The sequence below is a fragment of the Megascapheus bottae genome, chromosome 11, assembly GCF_031878675.1.
Source record: "Megascapheus bottae isolate mThoBot1 chromosome 11, mThoBot2.hap1, whole genome shotgun sequence".
In the NCBI taxonomy this organism is placed as follows: Eukaryota; Metazoa; Chordata; class Mammalia; order Rodentia; family Geomyidae; genus Megascapheus; species Megascapheus bottae.
The window spans coordinates 42850586-42877182 of record NC_143519.1 but is presented as its reverse complement, the minus strand read 5'-3'; the positions used below and the strand labels follow the sequence as shown (position 1 = coordinate 42877182).

At 41.0% G+C, this 26597-nt stretch overlaps 1 protein-coding gene across 1 annotated transcript in view; it reads left to right on the top strand.

The window, feature by feature from the left end:
• The first annotated feature begins 8401 nt into the window (after positions 1-8401).
• Positions 8402-26597, top strand: part of Htr2a (5-hydroxytryptamine receptor 2A) — a 66173-nt gene continuing 47977 nt past the window's right edge. Inside the window, exons 1-2 of the mRNA XM_090342133.1 lie at positions 8402-8937; positions 12377-12577. Of these exons, the coding sequence (XP_090198259.1) occupies positions 8526-8937; positions 12377-12577 (613 nt within the window). The 5' untranslated portion in view covers positions 8402-8525. The remainder of the gene's footprint in view (positions 8938-12376; positions 12578-26597) is intronic.

The window sequence follows — 26597 nt, the reverse complement described above, 5'->3', positions numbered from 1 at the left end:
TGTTTGTTCATTATGCTCTTATTCTAAGATTTGCCCCCCCCCAACATGTAACTATTCTCCATCCCACTGGGACAAGAAATTTACAATACCCATAACAACAGTTATTTTGTCCCTGAAACCTAATCCTCCATTTCTATAAATGCTACTATTCTCTGCCTTCTTGATCAGTAGAACTTAGGCACTGTTCCTCAAGTCTTGCCTTTAACACCTTGTACCTAATAGGCCAGTGCCCTAGAGCTGCTTCTTCTAACTGCATCCCTCGCCTTTATTGGAGGTTTACTGGCTTTCAGCCAAATTTCCTACTTCTGTAGTTGCCTCTCCCACCACTCTTCCCCAAAGCAACACAAGAGTCTTACTCTTGCTTTCTTCTCTCAAATCCTGAGGCTTCTATTCGTTCCATTTGAAACAGAATCCAAGCCATTTATCCATGTTGCTCAGCAACCTCTGAAACTTCACTAATTCTTTTTCCTTACCTGGCCCAATTAAGCAGTCTTCAATGAACCCCAGTAAACCCCCGCCCTTCCATAGCTGAGTCCAGCCGTAGGGCCCACCATTTACTGATACCCAATCCTGCAACTTTGCTAGAAGTGTTTATCACATCACAGTCTTTTGGGTGGTTCCTTTAGGGTCTGTTATGTAGAGAATATGCAAATAGAGACAATTTGAGTTATTCCTTTCTCATTAATGGAGTACAAAAGTAGAGCAAGGCAGGCATGGGTAACTTACACCTGTCATCTTAGCTGTTCAGGAAGCTGAGATCTGAGAACACAGTTTGAAAGTCCACCAGGTTCTTATCTCCAATTAATCACTATTACAAAATCTGGAAGTGGAGCTGTGACTCGAGTTGTATAGTTCTAGCTTTGAGCAAAGAGCTCAGGGAAAGTGCCCAGGCACTGAGTTCCAGCCCCAGGATTTGCACAAAAGAAAAAAAGAGCAAGGGAGAAGATGGGAAGTATGTTTGTGTGTTTCTTATTTGTATCCTTGTATTTCTTTTTAAATTGTTTTACTGTAAACATGATGATGGACAGAGGAGTTACAGTTACATGTGAGGTAATGAGTACATTTCTTTGTGAACACTGTCATCTCCTCCCTTGTTTTCTGCCCATATTTTCCCACCAGGCTCCCTTCCACCAGGCTGTATAGCTCATATGTATATCCAACATAGTGATAGTCTAGTGACTACTGTATTGGTTTACCCCATGTCCCGCCATTTCTGTGCTTCCCTTCTCCCTCCTCAACTCAGACAAACATATTACAAGACAAAACAGCAACAACGTGGTAAAAATACAAAAAAGAAAAGAGAACTGAAAACAGCACAAATTAAAAAAACACCTCATTTCCATTTCTTGGATTGCATTTCAGCAGCATCATTTCATATGACCGTATGTACATAGCTACTGAGAACTTGTGATCCTATCCATTTTATTTCTCTCTCTTGCCTTATTACTCTGCCTAAAAGTTCAAATGATATGTTCAATAAGAGTACAACCAACTAGCTTTTTATTGAATGAAATAAATAAAGACGAATTGCCAACCTTATCACTCAGTTATCTAATAAATATTAAGTATCTACTCTTGGAAATTTTAAAAGAAAAAGAAAAATCTGAGCTCATTTTAAACAGTTGCTTCTTTTGATATAAAGTAGTGGCAATTCAAGGCACTCTATATTCTAGTTATCAATAGTCATGAGGTCTGGCTTATTGCAAACCCACAGAGAACTGGAGAATGAGAAGAAGTAATGAGTTAAATATCTTTCAAGAAATCCTCTTGGGAATGTTGGAGTTTTTCCTTTCAGATAAGATCCAGCTAGTAGACATCTCATATATATTCTTTTTCTATATGTGGCAGAACTGGGGTTCGAGTGGCAGGGCCTTGGCACTGTCCCTTAGCTTTTTTGTTTAAAATTGGTGTTCTACCACTTGAGCCATAACTATATTTTGCCAGTTAATTGGAGATTTATTTGTCCATGCTAGCTTCAAACCATGCTTCTCAGATCCCAGCCTCCTGATTAGCTAGGGTTATAGGTATGAATCACTGACCCCTGGCTGTCATTTCAAATATTTTTTTCTTTTTTATTGTTATTATAAAGGTCATATACAGAGCAGTTACAGTTACATAAATCAGGTGATGAGTACATGTCTTTTGGGCCAGTTTCACCCCTTCCCTTGTTCTCTCCCAGTTTTTTTTTCTTCTCATCCCCACCCAAAGTTGTATAGTTCATTTTTGACATAGTATCTAGTGAGTAACAGAGCTGCATTTGTTCACAGCTCCTCCTTCCCTTTCTGTGTTCCTCCTTATCCTCCCAAAGACAGACAAGACAAAAAGGAAAGAAACCCAAAACAAAGGAAAAAAATCTTGGTTCCATTTCACGAAGTTCATTTTGATAATTATTATTTTATTTTATACAATCAGATGCACATAGCAAAAATATAGACACGTTGGAGGAGGGATTATATCTCCTGAAAACAAGGTGAAGAAACCAGACCTAAGACAAGGGTATACTTCATGCTTCCATTTCATGGAAGGCCACAAAATGGTTTATTGGCATTTCCCGAGTGATGAAAATGATGATTTGGGTGATGGTTACATGAGTGTGAATATTTGCCAAAACTCTCAGAACCACATACTTAAGATGAATGCAAGATATAACTCGATTTAAACAAACAAAATGAAATTGACCTATAGCAAGTGCACTAGAAGAGAGGGAATAAGAGAGATAAATATAAATGAATGTCTTTACCATTGGATTTCTCACAGCTCTTAATATGCTAATGTGCACTGTGTATTTCTCAGAGAAGGCTAGAAGATGTGACATGCTCCCAATTTATTTATTTGTGGAAATTTTCCCCTTTACATATATTAACATCTATAATGTACTAATGTTGCAGAATCCTAATAACTTTGTCACAGGAGAAAATTTTATGCAAGGGCCACAAATACTACAGCAGCCATTTTCTAAAAGAGTCAACAGCTCATGTGAAACCAATCACTTTCTGGAAAACTGTCCAGAATAAATGAGTTGTAAAAACATACCCATGCATAAATTGTCCAGTTAAGTAACAGAGGGGTGCTGCCCTAAATAATTGAGTTTGACTTGGAACGGTTAAATTAAACTCCTCTGGCAATAATTAGGTGACATTTATCAGTTGAACAAATCCAAGTTAATACCAAAGATGCCATCATGAACATATATGTATTTACACACACACACACACACACACACACACACAAATATATGTATTCATATAGGCAACACTTACTTTCTATTCTCTACAAGACATCCAGGGGTGATATTTAAGACATTAAACCCAAGCAAAAGAAGGTAAGTGTTAAGAGTCTGAGTTCCCCAGGAAGCCAAAATACAACTTGTGTGTAGGAGGATTTGCTAGGGAGAGCTCACAGATAAACACCTGTGAGGGAGCAAAGGAAGCTGGGCTTGGCTGGGCATAGGGCAGGAGAGGGGGGAAGTTAGTATGTGACTGATTCAGTCACAAACAAGGAGCCTCTTTGCAGATTCTGTACGGAACTCTAGGACCAGGGAGGCCACTGAGGACCATCCAGCTTTGAGGCCCAGAGCTAGACTATTCTATCCTCCTAAAAGGCTAGGATGCCCCAGGGGAAGAACATAGCCCTGAGCCAGGAGATCTCTGACTGAGGGAAAGTCCATTGAAAAAAGCCTTTGGCTATCTTTGCCCTCTAGCAAGGAAAGACCTGCAGGGGGCGCTGGAGAGCACATGAATGTCCATACAGACCCCAGTCTTGTTTCTCTTTTCTTTTGTTGCGCTTTGGTCAACCTCATATTGTTACTGTATCTGACTTTGTTACCTGGTATATTGTATATTCGTTTATTTGTTTATTTGAAATAGGGAAGTGAAGGGGGGAAAACAAGATGATTGGGGGTGGTGAAGGGAGGCAAACAGGGACAAAATCATGAGAAGGGGTATCAATGTATGAGAAGTAATGGACCTGGTGAATGTAACTGTAACCCCTCTACACATTACCCTAAAATAAAAATTTTAAATTTTTTTTAAAAAAAGCTTATAGAGCACTTTGAGTCATCAACTAAAAACATAAACTGTAAAGGAATGTCTCAGCTCTAAGGAACCATTCCTACCCAGGCTGACTGTGGCCTTCTCAGGGAAGCTCTGCTTAAGAATCAGTAGTAGCTTTAGCCGGATGTCAGCAGGTCAGTGACTCACGTTTGTTGAGATCTGAGGATCATAGTTTAAAGCCTGCCTGGACAGGAAAATCTTTGAGACTCTTATCTCCAATTAACACCACCTCCACTAAAAAAAAAAAAAAAAAAAAAAAAAAAAAAGCTAGAAATAGAAATAGAGCTGAGGTCCTTTTTACTCAAGACTAGCCCTCTTCCACTTTGAACCACAGCTCTACTTCTGGTTTTCTGGTGATTAATTGGAGATAAGGCTCATGAATTTTCCTGGACTGGCTTCAAACTGCAATCATCGGTTCTGAGCCCCCTGAGTAGCTAGGATGACAAGCATGAGCCACCAGTGGTCAGCTCTAATTCTCTTTTAAAATTATGCTAAGAGTTCAATGAGGACATATAACCTGAGCTGGTATTAGGGGTGTAGGAAAGAGCCAGATGCCAGTGGCTCATGCCTTTCACCCTAGCTATTTAGAAGGCTGAGAGTTGGAGGACTGTGGTTCTAAGCCAGCCCAGAAAGCAAAGTCTGTGAGAGTCTTATCACCAATTAACCAGCAAAAAGACAGAAGTGGAGCAGCACATTCAGTGGTGTAGCTTCAGGCTGGAGCAAAAAAGCTAAAGGACAGAGCCCCAGCCTGAGGTTGTCTCAGTATCAACACAAAAATGAAAATAAAGGTATACAGATCAATAAAATTCACTAGGCAATAGAGAGGACAGACATGTGAACTAACCGGTCCTTACAAATCAACTTAGATGCAATCGTGAACAAGCAGACTTAGCTCTTACCTTCATGGAGCTTATACAGTACATGAAGACTATGAAGATGAGAGCATACAAAAATATGCTACAGTGTATGTGTGTTCAGTGAACAAAAAGGACAAAAGCAATCATCATAACAGTATGTGTAGTCGGGTATGGTAGCTCACTCCTCTAAGGCGAGATCTTCAGAGGGTGAAGCAGAAAAAATAAAACAAATTAGAGTTCACAGTGAGTTCAAAGCCAGCATAGGCTGCATAACAAAATCCTATCTCAAAGAAAAAGAAAATCTTAATAATAATAGCACCTAATATTTATTGTGTGTTTAGGGATATGTATAAACTTACTTAGCTTTCAAAATGATCTGCTGGGGGGGGACAGATAGATTATTAACAGTCCATATTTACAGATGAGGAAATCAAAACACAGAGTTAAGTTGCTTCATTAAAGCCATATGGACACATGGCTGGCCCGGGATACTCAGAGGAGACAACTTCAGAATTGAGCCTGGAGAACTGACTTAGGAATGTTCTAGATGCACACATAAAGCATTCCAGGAAGTGCAGCTACAAATAGACACCAATAGATACAAGCATACAATGTTTAGGGTGCAGGTGGGCTGGTAGAGTCAAATAAATGTAGGGGCACTAGGGGATGAACAGACTAAGAAAGCAGCCATACACCCCGGCAGGGAGAGACTGGAGGAATGCTAACAAGGAGGAGATGCTAATTTGGTTATCCCTAAGTGTTCCTAAGAATAAAAGAGCTAACAGGATCTGAGCATCCCCAGAAGACAGCAGTGGACTACATGAACTATGGCTTTCACCCACATTATTTCACTGGAGCTTTTACTCCATGAGAATGAGGGCAGTATTAGTCTTACCCTGCTTTACAAGGGAGAATGCTGAGTTTTAAGGGGAGCTGCCAAATTGTCTGGGGTCCTGTGGCTTACAACTGATAGGGTTGGGGATTCAAAACTAAGGAGCTGTGACACTTAAGCCTTCTCTCTGTTCTCCTTGGTGTGTTTGATGCAGAGAGACAGTGGGTGGGGATGTGTGAACGAGTGAGTAGGGAGAGGGAGGCAAAAGAATACAGAGCCCCAGAGGCAGCCCAAACCAAGTGTCAACACCAAGCATGCAGCCACCGAGGGTGGAGCAGAGGAGATCTGAGACAGACGCATGCAGTGGAGAGCACCAGAAAGTAAGCAAGACCGGGCAGAGAGAAGGAAGGAAGGGCCACAGACCAGAAGCAGGACAATTGGTGGAGATAAGCTCCCAGGAAATCGCCCTAGAGAAGACCATATTAAAGGTCACCTGGACTCCAACAGGATATTTAAGCCTTCAACTTAGAGAGCTCATGGCTGGGAAAGTACATATGCAGCCTCAAATGTGCTGAAGGACTGAGAGTTGCTGCAATGCTTAGAGAACACATTCAGGGGGAGATGGTAATAGGAAGAAACCCAGAGAATATTTTCTTTACGGCAAAAATAAGGAGATCCACATCCACCTGAAATCCTCAGAAACCTGCTTAGTAAAGGGCTTCTTGTCCACAAGGTATATTTCCCTAACTCATTCTCCACCACAAGGGAACTTCTGAATAATTTCTGGATGCTGAAGAAGTGTGAGCTGCTGTATTTAAATGCGGTGTGTGTATGTACATGTATATATGTTTGCATAAGTATATATACTATATTTGCCATATATACAGTGTATACACACTATGTTTATAATAAATACTATATACACCATCATCATATGCCATATGTACACATGGATGTATAGATAAGTCCACCATTTATGCACGCACATCCCATATAAATTCTTAAGCATAACAATGGAATAGTCATATACACCATAGTCTTTTACACCATATATCCATGTATATCCATACTTACTACATCTACAAACTTGAAAGTGCAACAATGGTATATAGTAAATATATATACGTACAGTATATATGACATATATATATATATATACTCACCAATGCAACAATGGTGTATATGGGTAAATATATTTCCCTGAATAAAAGCATAGTTAGCTTATCACCTACTGCCACCGATTTCACTGGCCACTCTGAACCTTCGTGGCCTGTGGCAGGAATTCCACATGGACACACCACCCAACCCACCTCTGGCTTCGGATGGAAGCCGCTGGAAGCTGTGCGCTTTCCACTGTGAGGAAGAAGCATTTGCTAGCTTTATGTATTGAGGTTCTCACTTCATCCTTCCCTTTCTCCCTACACAATCATCACAGTACACCTTCCCTGCCTTTTTAGACATGTGTGTAAAAGGCCTTTGCTTCAATTTCCCTATTCACAGCAAAGGGGAAACTTCCCAATGTTAACATATGGCCAAAAAAAAAAAAAAGCCTTTTCAGCCCGCCCTGGCTGTTGCTACCTCGCAGTTGATGACACAGAACCACAGGAAGTAAGTAAACGCAAGCCAGCTGACATTCCCTTAGAAATTCAGAGCCCCTGGGTGCACACAGCGTTTCCTACTTTCCCGTGCGGTCGGTCGTCTCTCCTGTGCGACTTTGACAGGAGCTCGTGAGTGATTTCTCAATGTGTGTCTGCCTGGGCGAGGACAGCTGCACAGAGAGAGGGAGGACCCGAGCACAGCGGTGACAGAGGAAGCCTGAGCCAGCGCTGATCTCCCAGCCCTGCAACTGGCTCCACTCTCGCATGCGGTTCTGGAAGTCAGCAGAACCGAAATCAAATTGCTCTCCTATTATGCTACAAGCTCCAGGAGAAAAGATTCTGCACTGGTTTAATTATTCCACGAGCTGGAGCGAGTCACAGAGCAAGACCCAGTGTGTCTTCCGTGTGAACCCCAGGGAGCAACGTAAGTTCTCTCGCTGCTGTATTTGATTACTGTGTCATTGTCTCTGGTGTTGGCAAGCATGTGGGACCAAGATGTGATCATTTCTGTGAGAATTTTGTGGGGGAGGGGAGTTGTCGGCTAAGCCTCAGGACTTTCTGCTTCTTTCTTCTCTTTTCCCTTTCGTTAATGAAGCAACCGAAGAAAAGCTGAAATTCCTAACAACGGCAGCAATTCAGACCAAGACTGAGTAGAGGAGCCCGAGTGCGTTCAGTGATGATGAGATTAGCCCTGGATGTGTTTGTAACTGACTTTCTGAATGTAGACAACACACATGCCTGCTGTTTCCGATCCCACGCTATGACAGCCCCGCGGTGCCTAAGCTAAGGTGATCAGTACATCCAACCAGAAAGAGACAACAGGAGTCCAAGTACTTCACAAAACTTTTCTTCTTTAGCCAGGAGCACATTGGTCTCCCAGAATGCTCAAAGATCTGCAGTCTCTATATTAAAAGTTCATTCCTCCTTTTTTATTTTTTGCCTTTGTTTGGGGTGAAAAACAATACATCCCCCCCCAACAGTGGACTTTTACTGAAATTGTGAAGGAGGAACTCGAAAGCACTAAAGATAGTGCTCTAAGTACTGCTGTAATCCTGAGAGCCAAGGGACACACAGGAATTCCAGCTTCACTATGACAGAGAGCCAAGGCCAGAGAGATGAATGGTGAGCTAAAGCTCTAACCTGTTCAGCATTCACATTTCCATCTGCTACAAGTTCTGGCTTAGCCATGGATATTCTTTGTGAAGAAAATACTTCTCTGAGCTCAACTCCGAACTCTTTCATACAATTAAACGATGAGCCAAGGCTTTACACTCACGGTTTTAACTCTGGAGAAGCCAACACTTCGGATATGTTTAACTGGACAACAGATTATGAAAATCAAACCAACCTTTCGTGCGAAGGGTACCTCCCACCGTCGTGTTTCTCCATCTTTCACCTCCAGGAAAAGAACTGGTCTGCTTTATTGACAACAGTAGTGATTATTCTGACCATTGCTGGAAACATACTTGTCATCATGGCAGTATCCCTGGAGAAGAAGCTGCAGAATGCCACCAACTATTTCCTGATGTCACTTGCCATTGCTGATATGCTGCTCGGCTTCCTTGTCATGCCTGTATCCATGCTAACTATCCTGTATGGTGAGTGGCATCTGACTCCCGGCTGTGCCCATAATAGTCCCTAAGCATATGCATGACATTAGCTGATAAGAAGGGGCTGAAGTGGGGGCGGGGGGAGGGAGGCCAGGGAGCAGTGGGCATTAAATTTTGTTTACAGACAAAGGTCTGACTTTAACTCTTAAACTTAAAACAAAATCCAGACAACCAATTATCTGTGGATCCTTAGACCATTTCATGCTTCATAAAATCCCTTCTGGTTAGGGGTGGTGTAAAAGTTTCATGGTTTAAAATATCATGATTCCAAGTATCCCAGTCTAGGCACCCAAGAAATAACTTACCCAGCATTCAGATTTCACTTGGCATTTGTTGTTGCTGTTGTTTTATATCCCTGCCTGACATTCCAGCTTCAGGACTGAACAGTTTTCTCTTTGTTACATAGTTTTCAGCACTTCTAATGGGATGGTACAAACCTTCCCAAATTACCTGGGAACATTTGCAGAGAGAACAGTAGCAGTGAAGTGGGTTTCATGTTCAAATATTCACAGTCTCCAGTAGAATCAATGAATTACTCCATTTTTAATTGGTCTCTCACCCGCCTCCCCCACCTCAAGGGAAGCTAACTTAGAAATGTCCATGTGAGTGATACCCTCAGCTCCTTTTAAAAAATGCAAATGCACTTGACTCCTCCAGAAATGGCAGGGAAGAAAGTGTGGGAAAACAAATAGGTAGAGATTAATCTTGCTTTCTTCACCACTGAGTTTGATACAATCAGCTGTCTTCAGCAACCCAGCAAACCCTGGGAAGTCTTCATAGGGGAGCAGAATATGACATTCCTTCCACATGATGAGCCAGACAGGCAGATTTCCCTTTAAAAAGACAGTTAAGGAGAGGATATTGAGGTTGCTGACTCAGGCAATCAAGGAGTCACCTAAGAGCTTAGAGTCAGGTAATAGAGCTGCCTTTTAAAGGGGATTTTTCTGGCCAAGATTTTTGGCCTAGCCCAGAGGAGATTGTTGAAGGAAAAGCAGACACCAGTTTGTTCAGGGTTGCTAAGGGCTTGCTGCAAGGCCAGCCCTGTTTGACTATTCAACTGCCACTGCAGAATTATCCCATTAATTTAGCCTGCCATTTCCCAGGCACTGGAGAGGAGTTCTCCCTTCCTAAGACATCCCCCCCCCCCCCACACACCACCAGCCCTGTCCTTGGAGACACAAGTCAGTGGAGGGGGGGAGGGATGGCTGCAGGAACCCAAGGCTGCAGGAGGGGCAGGAAGTGCAGCAGGTCTCCCTGCCACCCATGCGGGGTTCAAGGCTGCCCTCTGGTGGCCATCTGTCAGAGCGCAGCTGGTGCCACCCAGAGTCCATCAGCATTCTGCTGGAACCCCATATCCTCCCAGCCTCCAATAGCACAAGCTACTTGTAACAGGACCTGCTCCACCCCACCTCATCCTCACTATGGAAATCAGAACGAGGCCTGAAGCTGCCTCCTTCCAGGGGAAGAAGAAAAAGGAAAGCCAACGTTTTAGCTCCAGCTATTTAATGCAGGTGGAAGTCTCTGCCTTATGCTTTGTACTGCATGCTTGCCTTGTCCAGCTGGGTGGAGAGTTTGCCCAGCTTTGTAATCTGAAGCCATCATAAAGAAAAAGTCATTTTTCACATCTACATTTCTAATTAAATCTTTCAATCAAAACCAATGTTTTCTGCATCCTTCAAGTATGCCATAAAGTATACTTGAAAAAGAAAAATAAAAGAAAAAGTCATTTTTATAAGGCTTCATTCTAAAGCTAGGCGCTGGTGGCTCATGCTTGGAATCCTAAGTTACTCAGGAGGCTGAGATCTGAGGGTGGAAGCCATCCCCGGCAGAAAAGTCCCCAGGAGGCTCTTATCTCCAGTTAACCACCCCAAATCAGGGTTGTGATTCAAAATAGTAGTGCATTAGCCTTGAGCACAAAAGGTCAGGGACAGCACCTAAGCCCTGAGTTCAAGCCTCATGACTGATGAATGAATGAATGCTTCTGAGCAGATCTAATTACACTGCTTCTACTTCATCTGTTTGCAAAAACAGTTTATCTGACTAAGTGTCTCCCAGACACACAAATAGAAACAGTGTGCTGCTTCTGTCCAGAAAGCATCTTCTAGCTTTCTAATTTGTTCAGTGCTGCTTTAGAAATCCTAGGTGTTTGGGATTCACCTCTGCCCATTCTCCAGAGAACGAGGTCCAGATGGTGGTCAAAGCTCTGTGGTAGACTCTGCTGTGTTTCCAGCACTGCCCTATGTAGCCTTCTCCAAGTGTAATCCCCAGGACAGAGACATCACCGGAAGTTAGCTACCAATGCAGATTCCCAGGCCCAGGGACAAACTTACTGGGTCAGAGGCCCCAAATTGGTAGGCCTAGCTATCCTTGTTTCAAGAAACCACCTGAGTCAGCTGTACCCTGAGGTTTGAGAACTACTGTCTAGAAACAAAGCTCTGAGACAGCAGGCTTTTCTTCACTAGCACCTTCAGTTTCTCTCACAAACCCCAAATTTAACACCCAAAGCATTCTTAGGTGATCAGTTTCTGTTTTTACAAATAAAGTCATTCTTTCCACTCTGGATTTTTAATCCCTTACTCATTTACATTCAGTCCTCTAGTTGTCATTTTTGTGTGAAACTAGACACTTGTAAGCCTGAGGTGTAATCCTAGCTACTCAGGAGGCCAAGATCTAGAAGATCACAGTTCAAGGCCAGTCTGGACAGAAAATTCTAAGAGACTCTTCAAAATAACCAGCAAAAACAAGGCTGGAAGTGGGGCCGAGGTGGTCAAGTTCCAGCGTGAGCAAGCAAGCTGAGCTAATTAATATGCAGCCCTGAGTTCAAACTTTAATACCATCAAAAATAAATAAAATAACAAGATAGGGTTAATGATAGAGGTCTAAAAATCTAGACAATTTTATGTGAAATGGCAGTCCAGTAGAAGAGGGACCCCAAGAAAGGAGCTTTCTGACAGTCATGGTTTTGGGGCCCAGGAACTCACACTCTTTCTTGGCTTTTTCACTCTTGAACCACATCGTCACCTCTGACATTTTGTTGGCTAACTGGAAATTAAAAGGTTCTCAGTTTGGTCTACCTAGGCTGGCTGAGAACCACGATCCTCAGATCTCAGCCTCCTGAGTAGCTGTGATTACAGACAGGAGCCAACAACCCCTGGCTCTTAAGTCAAAAAGGATCTTTTGGAAAAAGAGAAAGTTTTGCTAGGTCTAGATGGAGGAGAGAGAACTAAAGGGTACAACAAACAAGCAACCTGAGTTTACTCACTAACTGGTATCATGCCACATTCCAGAAACGTTCAAACCTGGCCTGCATCAGCCATGCCTTCCCACGGGCTCCTTCAAATGCTGACCTGTGCCTGCGCCCAGGACAGAATTCTGATGTCTCCAGAGGCCCAAGGCTGCTGGGTGATGCCCTGTTTCTGCCTTGTAGGGTACAGATGGCCTCTGCCCAGCAAACTCTGCGCGGTGTGGATTTACCTGGATGTGCTCTTCTCCACTGCCTCCATCATGCACCTCTGCGCCATCTCCTTGGACCGCTACGTGGCTATCCAGAACCCCATCCACCACAGCCGCTTCAACTCCAGAACCAAGGCCTTCCTGAAAATCATCGCTGTGTGGACCATATCCGTAGGTAAGAAGGAACCCCTGTCAGTCCCACTGAACATGGCAGCTCATACTTTCTTGGGAGACTTGTGTTTTGCGACACTGAAAATGGACATTCTGAATCAATTCTCCTGGCTGTGATTGTTGTGGTTGTTGTTTTGGGGCCTACACTGGGGCTTGAGTTCAAGGTCTGCACACTGTGCCGGTGCATTTGCACTTAAGTAAGGCTGGTGCTTTGCCACTTGAACCAAAGATCTATTTCTGGGAGAAGAGGAAGTCGCTGGTTAATTGAATATAAGAGTCTCATGGACTTTCCTTCCTGACTAGCTTTGAACCAAGATCCTCATTTCTCAGCCTCCTGAGTAGTTAGGATTACAGATGTGAGCCACCAGTCCCCTAGTTCAATCTACTCTTTTATGTGTGGCAAGATATACCTCCAGCCCAGAAATAAGTAAATTGGCTTTAGAAAAGGAAGATCTTGTTTTGGCAGAATCTGACAACATGCATTTGTATTGTTTTTGCACAAGTGCAAATAAACATACCAGTAAGAGCCAAAATGAGAAAGAACTGTGATTTCTCTCATTTCCCAAGTTTGCTACTCCAAATTCTGAATCTCTCAGAAACCTTTCGTTTTGTACTGGACTGGCCTTGTAGCTAATACATGGATACAGATACTCGTAAAAGAGAACATAATGCCTCCAGGATCTAGTGAAAAGTGATCAAGTACAGAAGATGAGAATGGAGAAAAGAGTAGAACTTGCATTGTGGTAGTCATTTAAGTCTGTCTGGGGTTCTGAGGTTTCTGATGTCATAGTACCAACCCCAAAGAATTTTGATAATCTTTTCCTAGGATAATTATACATACTCACTTCTTGCCCATAATGGTCTATGGCACAGTCAGGAAAACTCAGGTAAAGGAAGTGAAAAGGGAGCCACATCCACTGTGTTTGGTGGTACAGCAGGCTTGATTTGTCAACAGCATCTCTAAGACCTGTTGTCAAGTTTCAACACTTTCCACTGTGTGGAAACAATGTGTTCACTGAGGCCAAGGGTACAATATCTTTTTCCAGAAAAAGACGGTGGGCTGTGATGGCCGGCTAAAGTTCAGGCCCATGGGTGAGGCCATTCACAGTTTTGTTATAATGATAGCATTCAATAATAGCAAACACAACCAGTAAGGTGATACATTCTTGCTATTCCAGCTAAGTAAGAGGCATAAGTGAAAGAATCATGGTCTGAGGCCAGCTCTGGAGGACATTAAAATAAATGTAAGATTCCTTAGGAAAAATAGCTAAAGCAAGAAGGTCTGGAGGGCCTGGCCTGCCTAGCAAGCATGAGGATCTGAGTTCAAATCTAGGACCACCACATAATAAAATAGCAAGCATAACATGACATTGTACCTTTAATCCGCACTCCTGCTAACCACAGGAACTATCATGCAATCGGCATGATACGTATCTCCAGCTTTCAGGTGAGGAAACCAGGATGCAAAAAGAAGTCATGTTGGACGCAGCTGGTTAGGCATAGAGGGAGGATGTGCTTTGTCACTGAGGAGGGCAGACACCACACGTTACACACACACACACACACACACACACACACACACACACACACACATACACACACACTTTCTAGGGTTTTGAAGTCTTAACTTTTCCACTGTGAACCTCATTGTCATTTGAGGTGGACAGAGCAGAAGATCCTATTATATTTACTTGCTAAATGAAGGAGTCTGGGGACAGAGGTTTTGTGACTTGCTGGATCATGCTTCTCTCTACCATTTATCCAGGCTACACTGCTAAGCTTGAAGCACTAAGCCCTGCTCTTTCTGCCTAGTGAAATCACTTTCCTTATGAAAAAAAAAATATATATATATTGCTCTAAGAAAATGCTGGGTCATTCTGGGCCATGCAATCTATGGCTCATTCTGCTATGAACATGAGATTAAAAAAAAACAATTCTCCATCTCAGCTGCACATAAACTCCCTGGAGAGTCATCTGATTTAACTGGTCCAAGGGAGAAACAAGTGATTCTAAGGGACATCCAGGACCATTCTGATGATCAATCTTCAGAGAGGGAAATACAATAAGTCAAAGAGAGTGGAGTACAATGTAAATGAAACAAGAAGCTATTGGTAAAGTCACTCCCACGTTCGCTTCTGTAAACTGTTCCACTGGTGAGAGAAATGAAACCTGGGAGGGACAATCACGTTTTACCCTGGGCCATACCAACTCCCTTTCTTTAAGCTTGGTCACAGAGCTGACAGTGTCTGAAGGCTCACTACAGGCCCAGCATGGTCCAGATCACTGGAGAGCAAACCCACTGCAGAGTGCTAAATCCCACAAGAGTCAAGTCAGGCCAGTCTGACTCCAAAGCTCGTGCTGGATCTACTTACCCAATAAGGCTAGCTTCGCCTCTGCCTCTGACTGGCTATCACCTCCAGAAAAGCAGACAGGTCAGAATTATAGGGTGTGCTGACCAAAGGTTATCATTCATCCATGTGGGGGAGGGAGGGGGAATCGTATCTGCTATGTCCTTGGCACTTCCTAAGTTTTCCTTTTCAAAAGCCAAGCTGATGAATGAGGGATGTGGTCAGAGGCCTGCCCTCATTGTGCAGCATGGCTATGGGTGGCTCAGTGGGAAGCAGGTGGGAAATGGAAAGGGAAAATAAAAGGGAAAAATAACCAAGTCAGTTCTACCAAGGAGCCTGAATAAGTTCAGTCCTAAATTCTTCTTCTAGTGTTTCTGTTTCTGTTGTTTTTTGTTTGGAGGATTTTGTCTTTTAGTTGGTTGGTTCTGTGTGTGTTTTAAATTTAGATCTTTAGTCTACATGAACTTTTTTCAGTCTTATTGAAGGATAATTGGGGAAATAAAATGGCTTGATTTTAAGCTGTATCATGTGATGATCTGATACACTTAAATTTGATATACTTTTTCATATTACCCTCACTGCTCATGGTAAATGTCTCCCTTGACTCTGATTCTGTACATTGTTGGATTCTAAAAAGTGAAATGATACAAAAGGTATTTTTCTCTGGCTTAGCATTACCTCCTCCACTTATCCATATTACCACAAAACACGGGTTTTCTTCTTTAGGTCTGTATCATATGGAACTTACATTTATAGATTTGCAGATACTGATACTTGAACTTAGATCCTTACGCTCTCACTTGGCTTTTCTTGCACACTATTACTTGAGTGATACCACCAGCCCAGCCTTTTGTTAGTTAATGATAGATCAAGTTTCCTGGACTTTTCTGTGTGTGTGTTCCTCCCCTCTGTCCTGGTGGTTTTAATTCAGGGCCTAAGTACTATCCCTGAGTTCTATTTTGCTCAATGATATTGCTCTACCACTTGAGCCATAGCTCCACTTCCAGCTTTTGGTTAAAGAGTCTCACAGACTTTTCTGCCTACCTTCAAATTATGATCCTCATATCTCAGACTCTTGAGAAGCTAGGATTACAGACATGAGCCACCCATGCTTTACATTTAACTTGTTTTCCATTAATAATAAAAGCTTTTCTAAACACCTTTTGATATTTTCCATTTCCCCTTTCAATTGACTCTGAATAACAAACAACTTGCACTGGCATTATATTCCGACAAATATTTCTTTTTATGGTATTTTCTATTTTATTGTAATTAATAGATAGAAGGTGCATTAATTCACATACATTGATACCCTTTCTCATTTCTTGGTCCCCATTTCCCTCCCCCACACCCCCACCCCTCATCTTGTTTTCCCCCCATCCCTATCCAATTTCAAATAACCAAATACAAATATATCCAATATATCAGGTAACAAAGTGAGATACTGTAACAATATAAGATAACCAAGGGACAGCAAAAGAGATGAGAGATAACATAGTACATTAAGGACAACAATCACTCATGTGGCTTTTGTTTCTATATCCTAGAGGTCCTTTCATTTAGCGTGATACTATATGGCCTTATGTATCTAGGTTTTGCTCTATTGCAAATCTCTGCTAGGAGAGCCCAAGGTTTCTACTGATTATGACAAATGAGGGAGACTGTTGGGCCTATGTTCCTTTGAGTCTGGCTTACTTCACTTAATATGATTTTTTCTAAGTCTTTCCATTTCCTAACAAATGGGGCAATGTCATTCTTTCTGACAGCAGCATAGAATTCCATTGTGTACAAATACCACATCTTGTTGATCCACTCATCAACTGAGGGACATCTGGGTTGGTTCCATATCTTTGCTATGGTAAATAGTGGTGCAATGAACATCGTTCTGCTAGTGGATTTAGTTTGTCCTTGTTTCTGGACAATTGGGTAAATGCCTAGTAGTGGAATTGCTGGGTCATAGGGGAGCTCTATGTTTAGTCTTTTGAGGAACTGCCATACTGCTTTCCATAGTGGTTGAACGAGTTTGCACTCCCACCAACAGTGTAGTTGTGATCCCTCCTGGCTGCATCCCCTCCAGCATCTGTTGTTATTCGTTTTCCTGATCCTAGCCATTTTAACTGGAGTGAGGTGGAATCTTAGAGTTCTTTTATGGCCAGAGATCCGACAAATATTTTTATTGGTTATTTTTTTACAAGGTTTCTTCTAGCTTCATTAAATGAACTTGAGAATTTCCATTTTCCTCCATAAATACATAAGGAGGAACTCTATTCCTGAAAAGTTATGCAGAACTTAAGTTCTAAAGTTTAAGATCCTGACCTATATCCTAGGTTATTAGCCTTCAAACATTAAGTCAACTTTTACACTAATTTACTATTGTGTATCTAATGATGCTTCTTGAACTAAATATTAACTTTTTCTAATATGTATGTATTCATATCAAATTTCTTTCATTCTTTTTTCTGGATTATATTATTCCATCTTATTTTTCCAAATTTCATATTTAAAATATATTGCCTGTGAGTAGCTTTTGCCAGGTGCCGGCGGCTCTCGCCTGTAATCCTAGCTACTCAGGAGGCTGAGATCTAAAGAGTACAGTTCAAAGCCAGCCCAGGCACAAAAGTCCGTGAGACTGTTATCTCCAATTAACGACCAGAAAACTAGAAGTGGCACTGTGGCTCACGTGGTTAAGCGCTAGCATTGAGCTGAAAAGCTCAGTGACAGCACCCAGGCCTAGAGTTCAAGCTCCATGACTAACCAAAAAAAAAAGTTTTGCTTTGTTTTAACGTAGTGAGTCTCTGTCATGTGGCAGGGAAGAGGAGATCCAAACTCAGGGTCTACCACTTGCTGGGTGAATACTCTGCCACCCTGCCACTTGAGCCCAGCTACCGGCCCTTTATGCTTTAGAGTTTTGTTGGGTTTTGTTTTGTTTTCTAGTATGTCCTCTTACCTGTGCTCCCTGCACACTGAAATTACAGGTGTGGGCCAGCAGGCTAAGCTGTTGAGATGAGATCTTGCTGACCTATTGCCTAGTCTGGCCTCAAATCCCTACCTTCCTAATCTGTCCTACAAACAGCTGCTCTTGGAGGCATGAACCACTCTTGGACTAGTTATTTCATATTGAGTGTCTCTCAAATAGATGTGAGTTTAATTTTATTCTTTTACAATTTGCTGTCTTGTTTTCCGATTTCCTCCATTCTTAACTTCTTTTGGACTAATCAAGAATTGTCAATACATCATCCCTTTGATTCATCTGATAGTCATCCATTCTTTTACCTTCCGTGGTGATGGCAATATAACTAAGTCAGTTCCTTCAACACATCTGGGAAGCAGAAATGCCAGAACATTCCGACTGCAGTGGCCCCCTCCTTGTTGCTTTGGTGCAACCATTTCTATTTTCTAAAGGGATACTTGTAAAACGCATAAGGCCTCATCATGGTGGTTTCCTTTACATTTATTTCCCCACATATTGTCTCCTGATACTGCGAATGCTTCATGTGCATGCTTCTAGGCAGTGGTACATTTCTTATTCCTGAAGAACTTCCATTGGACTATCATGAGGATTGCTATAAACATCTTTATTTTGCCTTTCTCTTTTGCAATATATTTGCTTAGTGCAGAATTTGGTGGTCCTGTTTTTCCCCCCACAGCACCTGCTAGATAGCATTCAAACATTTCTACGACCTCTTACTTTACTTAAATAACTGAGAGAACTCAGCTCTAAGCTAACTGTACCACAGAGACTACAAACCTCTTGTCATCCCTCGCTATGTGACAACTGCCTTGTTTCATAGCAATCTCATGTAAAGTACGTCAGTGTGTGGCTCTTGGAGGAATTCCTTGGCGGATTCCGCCTGCCCCTGCCTCGCTTGCCCTCATGTTCCAGTCTCCACTTCATGTATCGTAATGGCTCGGACCACTTCCTACATTTCTACCTTTTCTTCCTCTCTTCTTGCTTTAGTCCAGATGCTTTTGCTGACTTTTAATATTCTTATCCCCCACTTCCGAGCTACAGCTGGACCGATTGGGTGTATTCTCAATTTCAGTAACTCTGTTTTCAGTACTAGATTTTTTTCCACACTTAGGGAATTTCAATGTTCTGGAAAAATTCTCTTTATTTTCATTGTTTCCTTAAATATTAGTATCATAGGGATCTAGATATCTGAATTCCTGGTGAAGTTCCATTTTCTGGGAGATACTTTTTTCTCTCCTCTTAATTTTGTCAGTGAGCATGCCTAGAATTTTAACACTAAACCTTGTGTGAAAAAAAAAAGAATATAGACTAGAATGGACTACCATGTGCTTTGCTGGTGTTATCTTTCCTCAAGGAGGAATCCATTCACTCTGACTCAGTCACTACAGGTCCCCTTAAGCTAAGTAGAGGCAGAGCTTACTTGAAGCAGAGATGAGAGAACGCTTTATTTCTACTTAATCCCTATACCTACCTGGTATTCCTTCATGGTCGCAGATGTGTTCTCCACTATAAGATTTCGGAACTGAATTTTTTATAGCCCAGCCTAGAGCATGATGTATACTCTCCAGCTACCCAGTCCCTCAGTGTCCCCAATATATTGAGATATCATGAGGAGGAAGGCAGCTCCCACCATCTCTGAATGCCTTTGCTCTTCCCTGCACTGAAGAACCAGAACCAGCCCACCTCACACCCTGGTTGTCTTGGTCCCTGAAAATCCCCAACCCCTCGAAGGTTGATTCTATTCTGTTTAACACTAATAAGACCAAGCACTGATGTTTCCTTTCATTCTTTCCATTGTATCTCTTCTCATTCCTTCACTGGTAATATATTTTATATATCTCTGTTCCTTTTGCCTGATGTGAGTTTTTATATATAGCATAATAAATAAATGGGTTATTTTGTTTATTTTATTGTTAGCATAAAAGTAATGTGCAGAAGAATTACAGTTACATGTCAGGTGAAGAGACATTTCTTTTTGGAGGGTGTCACCCTATCCCTAGCACTCTCCCAATTTTCCCCTCCTGTCCCCACACACAAGTAGTATAGTTCATTTTCCACAATGTCTAGTGAGTACCACTGCTGCATTCATTCATCCTCTATCCCTCCATTCCTGTGCACCTCCCTACCTTCCCAAAGACAGATGAATGAACAAACAAGACCAAAAGAACACAACAAACAAAGACAAAACAGCTCCTGTTTCCATTTCCTAGAGTTCATTTTGATAAATATGATTTTATATGATCAGCTACACCTAAGCATCATGCCTTTCTGTTCCTCTCCTTATGAATGTCCTCCTTTACTCTCACTGTGGGTGAATGCCTAGAGACCTGCATAATTTATCATTTCCTGGTGTATTTTAACTCTAGCTTCCAAATAGGAAAGAAAACATGTGCCACTCCTCTCTCTGAGCTTGGTTTACTTTACTTAACATGGTTTGTTCTAGGTCTATCCACTTCCTGGTAAATGACATACTGCTCCTTCTAATGGCTGGCATTCCACCAGCTATACATGACACGTTTTTTGTATCCACTCATTTATTATAGGGCATCTGGTCTGTTTCCATATGTGGGATTGTGATTAATGTAGCAATGACCATGGATGTGCAAGTGTCTCTTTATGGTATCCTGGCATGTGATGTTCTGGGTAGTTGCCCAGGAGTGATATGGCTAGGCTATAGGTCATTTTTGGAGGAATCTCCAGACTCCTGTCCAGAGTATGCCAATTTACATTCCCACCAACAGGAAGATGAGTTCATTGGAAACAACAAATGGTTAGCTTGTGGGTTTTAGTTCAATCTGCTGCTCTGTGTCCTTTGGATGTTGGGAGTTGAGCCCATTTATGTTTGACGTTCTTGTAGAGAAATAAGTCATGTTTCCTGCCATTTTGTTATTTTCCTATAGTTTGCTTCTTTCCTGTATTAACTCAGCTAGTCTTCTAGTGATTTTCCTTGACTATGATTGTTCAGATCGTATGTTTCCCTTTAGTGTTCAGGAATTCCTTTAGTTTTTGTCGTGAAAGGTTTTAATTTTGCCATCGATTATAAATATTAGTTTCACTGGGTATACCAGTTTGTGTTGACACTTGTTGTCATTCACAGCTTGAATTATACCACAGGCTCTCCTTGCATTCAGAGTTCATGTGGAGAAATCTGCAGTAATTCTAATCTTCCTTGAGTTGCGATAAAGTTTCCTTATTGAAATAGATGTGTTTTATTTAACAAAAGTCTGGCAGTCTCCCTTGTATATTGAGCCACGCACACTTACTATAACAGTCCATGTGATTTGTTTTGGTTCTTCCCTTTCGTCTGACACTCATCTCTGTGGGTCTCGTCTCCTCCCACAACACACCCATTTCCTTATTACTGCCATGCCACTTCACACAGAGTTCAAGTTCCCACTGAACTTTTCCATTTTTCCTTGATTGAAATATTATCCCAAATAATTACAACTCTACTATTTCTATTAGCATACCTAAATAATAATCTCACTAAATTAAAATCTCTTATCCACCCTGAATCACAGTTCGCAGGGTTTTGTGATTGTTAAACAACAAGGGAGAGCATCTTTTAAAGCACATCAAAACAATGAAGAAACTCTAAGGAAAATTTTAACAAGAGCCAATTTGATGAAAACTAATCTATATGGTGTGGCTAAATATAAGAAATCACAAAAGAAAAATGTTGTAATGAATATGGATCAAAGACCAAGAATTGGTATGTTTTAAGATACAAAAATATTGGAAGGGGGAATAAAGGCAGTCATGTCTGAAATCTTAGCTACTCAGTTAAGAGGTGCAGACAGGAGGACTGCAATACAAGGCCAACCCCAGCCTACCCCCCACAAAAAAATATAAGAGGCCGGGAGTTTGGCCTAGTGGTTAAAGTGCTTGCCTAGCATGCATGAAGACCCGGGTTCGATTCCTCGGTACCACATACATAGAAAAAAGCCGGAAGTGGTGCTGAGGCTCAAGTGGTGGAGCTCTAGCCTTGAGAAAGTCCAAGGACAGTGCTCAGGCCCTGAGCTCAAGCCCAGGACTGGCAAAAAAAAAAAAAAAAAAAAATATATATATATATATATATATATATATATATATATATGAGAAACCCCATTACAACCAACAAGCCAGGCATGGTGTTTCATATTTGTAATTTCAGCTATGTGGTAGCCATAGGTTGGAAGATCTTAATCCAAGACCAGCCAATGGGGGAAAACAAAGACCCTATCCAAAAGAATGAAGCAGAAAAGGGCAGAGGGACTGGCTCAAGTAGTAGAGTACCTGCTAATGAGAGCAAAGCCCTGAGTTTAAACCCTAGTACCAGTAAAATAAAAGAGAGAGAGAGAGAGAAAGGGAGGGAGAGAGAGAGAGAGAGAGAGAGAGAGAGAGAGAGAGAGAGAGAGAGAGAGAGAGAGAGAGAGAGAGAGAGAAACAATGCAATAACACTAGGAAAAGAAAACAGATAATGAATAGGTGATTCACAGAATTGTAATTGGAAATGGACACAAGGCTCATGACAAAATGCTCAGCCTCTTTACCAGCATAATAACAGAATTTAAATAACAGTGTAGTATAGTGTACCATCTTTCATCTGTCAGACTGAGAGAAAAAGGTTGTCAAAAGGTGTGGACACAATAGGGACCTCCCCTCCAGCCTACTTCTACAAGTGTGAATTGTTTGCTCCTGGAAAATCCAGTAGTAGCTATTGGAATTTGACCTCATAATCCCACTTAAGATCATCTTTCCTTTAGAGAAACATATATATATGTATATATTCAATGTCTGAAATGAGGAGAAACTGAAAGCATAGATTATGGTTGGATATATTCACTTTGTTGAAGTTGCATAGAGATTTGGAACTCAAGAATCATTGAGTTGGGGCTGGTAGTGGGAGCTTACATTTATAATCCCAGCTACTCAGGAAACAAATCTGGAGGAACCACATGGAAAGCCAGCCCAGGAAGAAGTCTGAGAGACACGCACAACACATTCACAACTCAGAAGATATCCTGACCTCCAGGATTTACTAGAATCTAACAAAAATACTCAGATTTCCTCATATTGACTGCTGCTTTTCCTCCAGTTATGACTAACATGGCGACCGTCACTGTATGAGGCTTTTTTCTATTTGTGAAAACGTAAGCACAATTTGAAATCCATTGGGCTTTCTAGCTGTGCGCATCTGCACAAGGGGAAGGATGGTGAAAACATGAGGCCTTAGATACAGAACAAATCCTGGGAAACTGTGAACTTCACAAACAGAATTCCTATGAGGAGAAGGAACCAAGACTTGACAAGGATCTGTGAGATAAGGAGCTTTTTCCCCACGAGCACTACTTGGCTAATGTCACATGCAGGCACAGGATGCTGAGACTACCTTGTTTACAGGCTGTCTTTAGGGAAGGTATGTATTAAATATGAAAAGGAAATAGGACTGTTTTTGCCCTATCCCATGCTAAAAAGCAAGGGAAGATCCCATTTCAAATGCTTTTTCCCCAGAAAGTTTTTCAGTTCAGAAATAATATTTGCTGCTTCTGGAGTAATTTGGTTCCAAGTTCTTTTTCCCCCTCAAGGCTAAGCTTGACTAGGCATTGTCTGCACTGTCACTTTTGTAATGGAGGAAAAGGCCCACGATGTCCCTTTTACTTTCTGAGCCTTCATCCTTGCAATCCATGACAACATGCTCAGAATCTTAAAAATGAAAGCCCAGGTGCCCAAATGCCCAGATCCAACCTCTTCCTTTAGTCTCAGTCCAACAACTCCCTTCCCACCCTACAGGTAACTTACAGGAGCTTTGAGGGACAGTGAAAATACATCTGACTATAATTTTAATTCATATTTATTTACAAGCAAATTTATATTTTGGCTTCTACAGTTGGGTATCCTTGATTTTTTTATTAAAGAATTCATTAACATTGATTTTTACATCATATTTCAAATGACATGTTTAACAAACGAGTGTTCAAGAAGGGAGTCTCTATATACAATCACTGGCACTTAGTTTTAGAACATAATCAAAATTAGACTAAGGGTTTGTATATCATAGATACAGATTAATTTATGTAATAAAACATTATGCCTATAGAGTCATGGGTTTTTATGTCTATGTAGTTGTGTTTATATTTCCAATACCATGTCCATAGCATTGGCTATGCAAATATTGAGTCCTCGCTCTTGTACTGGTTGGATCTAACAGGTATCCATGATTTTTACTGCAGCATTTAGCGATATAAAGAGGGATGGGTTCGAGAAGTCCTAAACCAGACTACCTTATTTTTGAACCCTGGTCCTATCCACTAAAAGCTCTGTGATTTTGTACAACTCTGGGCCCCGAGTTCTTGGCAATAAAATAGACATAATAACAGGACCTATAATATGAGGTTATTTTAAGGCTTAAGTTGTAAATAGAATATTTGTCATACCGTGAGTGTTATGTAAGACTGAGATCATTAGAACTCTTTGTCTATGAGCTTTTTTTTATTCTAACTGGTAAAATTTGGAGATTTACTCTCAGTACAATTTATGTGCATATTCTCAATTTTGTCTTTCACATCTCATGCTGTTCTTTCCACATGGATTGCTTTTTACATAATTTCATTTATAAATGTTTTTTTTCCCTTTTATGTCATCTGATCTGAGTGATTTTTTAATGGCATTCCCACAGCTGAGTTACATATGTCTCTCATATTATTTGTATTATTGTAGTTTGTACCCTGAACTTGCTGAATCACTTAAAATTCAACCTATGATTTCATTTTCTTTTTTTCTTCTGATTCTTATGCAGGTATCTGTTGCTTAGACTCAGGGCCTGCACACTCCTACTCAGCTTACTTGTATGGTTGTTGCTAAGCCATGGCTTTTGCTGGTTAATGGGAAATAGAAGTCTCAAAGACTTTTCTGTCCAGGATAGCTTTCAATCTTGATCTTCTAGACCTCAGCTTCCTGAATTGTTAGGAATGCAGATATCAGACACCAGCATCCCGCTTTCATTTATCTTTCCGTACATGGCCACACATTGTCCTCACTGCATTTATTTTATATACTATTCTGTCATCTACTGTTCCCATATGTATTTGAGCATCTTTCTACATTTTGTTTTTCCTTTATTGATCAAACTGTTCTCATTGTGATTCACTTCTAGTCACCAAGAAATTGTAGTCCTATTGTCACAGCTCCAGTTCTTCATTTTCCTTTGTATCAACCTTGTCCTAATCACTTACATTTATTATTTATGTGCTTCAGAAATCACCTTCTACCAAGTTTCAGAAAAAAACTATTTTTATTTAGAGTTGTATACAACTTTGTGGGGGATGCAACCTAATTTTATTATACACACATATATTTATATGTTTATATTTTTATTGTAAAGGTGATGAACAGTTATAAAAGGTAATGAATAGTACATTTCTTTTTAAACACCATTACCCCCTCCCTCATTTTCTCCCCTTTACCACTCCCTGCTTCCCTCCCCCAAAAGTTGTAAAGTTAATTTCCACCATAATGTCTAGTGAGTATCATTGTTGCATTATTTCATCCTCTGTCCTGCCGTTATTGTGGTTCACTTTCCTTCCATGGGTCAGATAAGCTTACATAAAAAACAATTGTCACAGAAAACTAAAATAAAAAGAAAGCATAGAAATAACTTCATGCAGGACATAATAAGAACCTTGTGTTTCCAATTCATGGAATTAATTTTGATATACCTCATTATATATGCTCCTACACACTTAGCAGTTAGGCTATTGTGATTCCATGCTAATATTGTAGACATATTCTACTTATTACAAATGAGGGAAAATATGCAACCTATATTTCTTGGGCCTGGTTTGCTTTGCTTAACATAATTTCTTCCAGGTCTTTCCATTTCCTTATGAATGGGGCAGTGTCATTCTTTCTGATAGAAGCATAGCATTCTATTGGGTTTATATACCACATTTTCTTGATCAGTTCATCCATTGAGGGGCATCTGGGTTGATTTAATATCTTAGCTATAGTAAATAATGCTGCAATGACTGTAGTTGTGTTAGCTTTAGTGTGATCTTGTTTGTGTTCATTTGGGTAAATGCCTAGGAATGGGATTGCTGGGTGATAGGGGAGCTCTCTGTTTAGTCTTTTGAGGAAAATCCATACTAGTTTTCCAGACTAATTAAACAAGTTTACACCCCCACCAACAGAGAAGTAGCCCTTTGGCTCTGCCATCATCTGTTGTTAACTTTCTTGATTATGGTCATCTTACCGGGGTAAGGTAGAATGTTAATATTTTTAAATTTGCATTTCTTTTATGGCCAGTGATACCAAGCATTTCTTCATGTATCTATTGGCCATTATTACTTCCTCCTCATAAAAGTCTCTCCTAAAGTCTTTAGCTCACTTGTTAATGGGATGGCTGGTTGTTAGAGGATTTGTTTGGGGGAGATTTAATTTTTTCAGCTCTAAGTATATTTTCTTGTCTATTGTATGGCCAGTGAAGATTTTCTCCCATTATATGGGCTTTCTGTTTATCTTGCTAGTATGTCCTTTTGTATGCAGCTTTATAGAATCAATTTTCTAGGCTTCTGGCTGCTATACTGCCATACGAACATGTGCTTTTGTTTAATTATGTATTTTTTCCAAATTTGAATTCCATGTGGGATAAATTGGGCTTGTAGCAAACAATAAAACTACATAAACTCTTAGGTTGATAAAAATCTACAGTTCATGTTAAAGAGCAA